At 66.4% G+C, this 4025-nt stretch overlaps 1 protein-coding gene across 1 annotated transcript; it reads left to right on the forward strand.

Annotated features, from left to right (window-relative positions):
* Nucleotides 1-807: 807 nt before the first annotated feature.
* EMIHUDRAFT_447596 (hypothetical protein) lies at nucleotides 808-2180 on the forward strand (the record flags this gene model as incomplete). Its single annotated transcript, XM_005794495.1, has 5 exons — nucleotides 808-942; nucleotides 1138-1230; nucleotides 1359-1447; nucleotides 1537-1645; nucleotides 1720-2180. The coding sequence occupies 5 exons, from the start codon at nucleotides 808-810 to the stop codon at nucleotides 1810-1812; spliced, it is 519 nt and encodes a 172-aa protein (XP_005794552.1). The 3' UTR covers nucleotides 1813-2180.
* Between the last annotated feature and the right edge of the window lie 1845 nt (nucleotides 2181-4025).

Below are 4025 nucleotides of genomic sequence, written 5' to 3' on the forward strand. Positions count from 1 at the left end.
AAACCCCCCCCCGCCTCACATGGACATGCTCATCCGGGTCATCCCTCAAGGTTTCAAGCTCAAAATACCCTCAAACGAAGGGACGGACGCATTTCCCACTTTCATGTTTCAATATTCCCAAACATCGGTTTCGAAGTTGATGAGACCTCGCCCCCCCCCCCCCCCCCCACACCACCACCACCCTCCCACCCTTCGCCATCTGCCCCCGAGCCGCGCATCGACCCCCCCTCCCTCCCCAGCGGGGTCCCTCACCCCCACCCCGCCTCCGCAGTCCTCTCTTCTTCGGATGACATCGTCAACGCCCTGATGATGGGGTTCGACGCAGCCGCGGAGCCGACACAGGCCCGACCCGCAAGCGGCCGGCACGCCAAGCTCGAGACCTCGGACGAGCTCATACTCTTGGCAGGGCCGGGCTCGGTGGCAGACACTTCCACCGCGGCCGGCCAGCCTTCCCTCGCCTCCTCCTCCCTCGCCTCCTCCTCCCTCGCCTCCTCCTCCCTCGCCGCCTCCAGCGCGCCTCTGGTCGCCGCCAGCATCGGGCTGGCGGACCGGAGGGCGGACCCGGGCCTCGCGGCGACGGCAGCGTCGATCGGAGTCGCCTTCGCCGCCGCCGCCGCCGGCGGAGGCGAGGCTTCGGCCGGAGGGGGTGCCGACGGCGCTGCGGCTTCCGCGAGCGCCGTTTGTGGCGGTGGCGGCGGCGGGCCGGGGTGCGGGGCAGTTGTCGCGCGGGCAGTGGTCAGCGGGGCAGTGGCCGGCAGGGAGGGCGGAGGTGTGGGTGCGGAGGCGTCCGAGGCGGCGGCGGAGGGGATGTCTGCAGAGTGCGCCTCGCAGAGTGCGAGGAGCGCCGCACTCGCTCTGCTGACCGACTCGATGGTCACTCCGGAGCAGCGCGCGCACTTCGCCGCAATGCGCGCCGGAGCCGCCCGGCCGACGGAGCAAGGGGTGCTCGCCCTCCCTCCTCGCGACGGGACGCGAGGGCAGGCAGGACCCGCCCCGCCCCACGCCCTCCCTGGTGGCCCTCTGCGAGCTGCTGCTGCGTCGACGGGCTGAAGCTCTGGACCCCAGCCCACCTCCCCCCACAACTCCTCTCCTCCATCCGCCCAGCCCGCCTACCTCCCATCTCTCCTCCGCGCGCAGGCGGAGCTGCTTCAGCCTGGCCTTCCCCAGCCCGGCTTCTCTCAGCAAGAGGACATCCAGTCCTGGAAGAACGCAGCGCACGCTGTCAACTCGGCGCAGCCGCCCCGCCCTCCCCTCCCCCCACCCACCTACCGCTGTGCACTCGCCCCCCCCCCCCCCTCCCCGCCCGCCGACTCCGCACACTCTGGCGCATGTCACACGCGCTCGAGCTCCGCCGCCAGGTGCTGAGCTGTGCGCGGATGCAGTACTCCCTCGCGGTGAACAAGTACGCCGCAGCAGCTGCCGCCGCCGCTTCGCCGCCGCACTCTTGGTGGCCGCCGCACCTCTGCCCCGCACCGCCCGCCCCGATCGTGCCTCACCGCGCGTGCCTCACCGCGCGTCTTTCGCTCGGCGTGGCAGGCTCCCCGTCTCCTCGCTGCCGCCCTCCTCCTCCGGCCCCTCCTCGGCCGGCCCCTCCTCCTCCTCCTCCGGCGGCGAGGAGGCGCGGCCTCCCGGCGGGGCCGTCAAGGCGCCGCTGCCCGACGATTAATAATTAATAATTATTACCCGATGATTAATAATGTGTGTGTGTGGGCCGTCAAGGCGGAGCTACCCGACGCCGACGCCGAGTGGGGATACGACGACTACGGCCAGGTCGAGCAGCTCTTCGCGACGAGCGGCGAGCACTTCTTTTAGCCGCGGCTCGCCCTGCCCCCTCTCCCCCTCCCGCATCTGCCGCACCCCGCCCCCGCCACCGGCGCCGGGCGGGTGTGCGGGCCGCATACCATGCTCCGCCCGCCTCCCCGCTGCTGCACGGTCCCCGGGCGCGTCGAGCGCCCCGCACTCGTGCTCTCGCGCCCGCCCGGCCGCTGTTTTCGGTTTCTCTCCCGCTCTGTCCTTGCTTGCCATCTTCCTCTTGTCGTGTCGTCATTTTTAGCTGCCTCGCGTCTTGGCCCATGAGGCCGACATAGAGTGCGCGAGTGTGCGTAGAGGGTTTGGTCTTTGGAGGCTGAGCCTGAGTCGAGATTCCGGCCCTGGAGTCGCAATATCCAATAAACCCACCCCCGCCTCACATGGACATGCTCATCCGGGTCATCCCTCAAGGTTTCAAGCTCAAAATACCCTCAAACGAAGGGACGGACGCATTTCCCACTTTCATGTTTCAATATTCACAAACATCGGTTTCGAAGTTGATGAGACCTCGCCCCCCCCCCCCCCCCCCTCCAATGAAAAGCGTAAAAAGAGGACAGCGACGCCGGAAGGGGAAGCGCCGCTTCGCGCTTGGACGTGGGTCACACAATGGCAGCGCTCCAGACGCGCTCTGGTAGCTGCCAATGCCACATCGCGGTTCGCTGTGCTCCACGCACAGTACCGAGTACGGGGAGGGTCTAGACATGCCAGTCGAGCCATGCCGCGCGCTCGATCTACGAGCGCGCGGGCGGCGTCGAGAGGCTGCGCCATAGACAGCATGAGGGAGACTGAATACTCCACATGAGAGGGGGGGATGCCCTCGAAGTACTTGTGTCATCGTCGAGCGAGTCAGCAAGTGGGAGTGGGTGTCCGGCCGTTGTACTGTTCTTCACTGCATGGGTGTCCGTCCGTTGCAGCGCCACATATGAGACGTCCGGCATGCACAAGCAGGAGCGCAGAGCGCGCGCGCCGGACGGCCTCTGCACCTCTACTGCAGTGCCCTCCTGCACCGAGCGACGCGTCAAACCTTTGTTGCTCTGCCCAAAAAAATAAAATATTCTTAGCTTCAAGCCCCCCTCCGAGACTAGGGACAGAACCACACCAGTATCAGACCAGCGGGACTGCGCCTCGCCCCCACTTGCCCTGACTACACAGGATAGCATGCCCCGATAACGGCGACACATAGTGGGGGACACTGCGCAAGGAGGGGGTGCGAAGGCTCATTGGGGTACTAGGTGGGACCATGAGGGGGGGTGGGCGGGGTCCTGTGGGGGTGAAATGTTGCGCGGCGAATTCGAACCTACCCCCTCGCCGCGCCGATCCTCACGCGGAGGGTAAAACCCTGTGGGACAAAACCCCCCCGCGGTCGGCAGTCTTCAGAGTGGACCCCCCCCTCCCCAGCCTCCCCTGTGCATCTCGCACCCCCCCCCGCTCCCCATCGGTGACTCGCGAAGGACACGGACACTCGGGGTGAGGGGGGGTCCCCCAGAGAGGGGGCTTTGGGGCATTGTTGGGTTGATCGCTCGTGCCGATCTCGGGTCGATCTCGGGTCGATCTCGGGTCGATCTCGGGTCGATCTCGGGTCGATCTCGGGTCGATCTCGGGTCGATCTCGGGTCGATCTCGGCACTCGGGTCGATCTCGGGTCGATCTCGGGTCTCGGGTCGGTCTTGGGTCGGTCTCGGAGTGGTTGAGAAAAGAAAAAAATGTGGGGCGAGATGAGGCGAGATGAGGCGAGGTGAGGCGAGGTGAGGGGCGATGAGGCGAGGTGAGGCGAGATGAGGCGAGATGAGGCGAGATGAGGCGAGGTGAGGCGAGATGAGGCGAGATGAGGCGAGGTGTACCTCGGCGAGATGAGGCGAGGTGAGGCGAGATGAGGCGAGGTGAGGCGAGATGAGGCGAGGTGTGAGGCGAGATGAGGCGAGGTGTGAGGCGAGGTGAGGCGAGGTGAGGCGAGATGAGGCGAGGTGAGGCGAGATGAAGCGAGGTGAGGCGAGATGAAGCGAGGTGAGGCGAGATGAGGCGAGATGAGGCGAGACTAGGAGGCGAGATGAAGCGGGATGTTGTGTGGCTGCTTGTGCTGCCAAGCAGGCAGCACAAGCAGCCATACAAGTGAGCTTTTGGGTTGTGTGGCTGCTTGTGCTGCCTGCTTGGCAGCACAAGCGGCCACACAACATCCCGCTTCATCTCGCCTCCTAGTCTCGCCTCATCTCGCCTCAT

This window comes from Emiliania huxleyi (genome assembly GCF_000372725.1).
Source record: "Emiliania huxleyi CCMP1516 unplaced genomic scaffold EMIHUscaffold_1, whole genome shotgun sequence".
NCBI lineage: Eukaryota > Haptophyta > Isochrysidales > Noelaerhabdaceae > Emiliania > Emiliania huxleyi.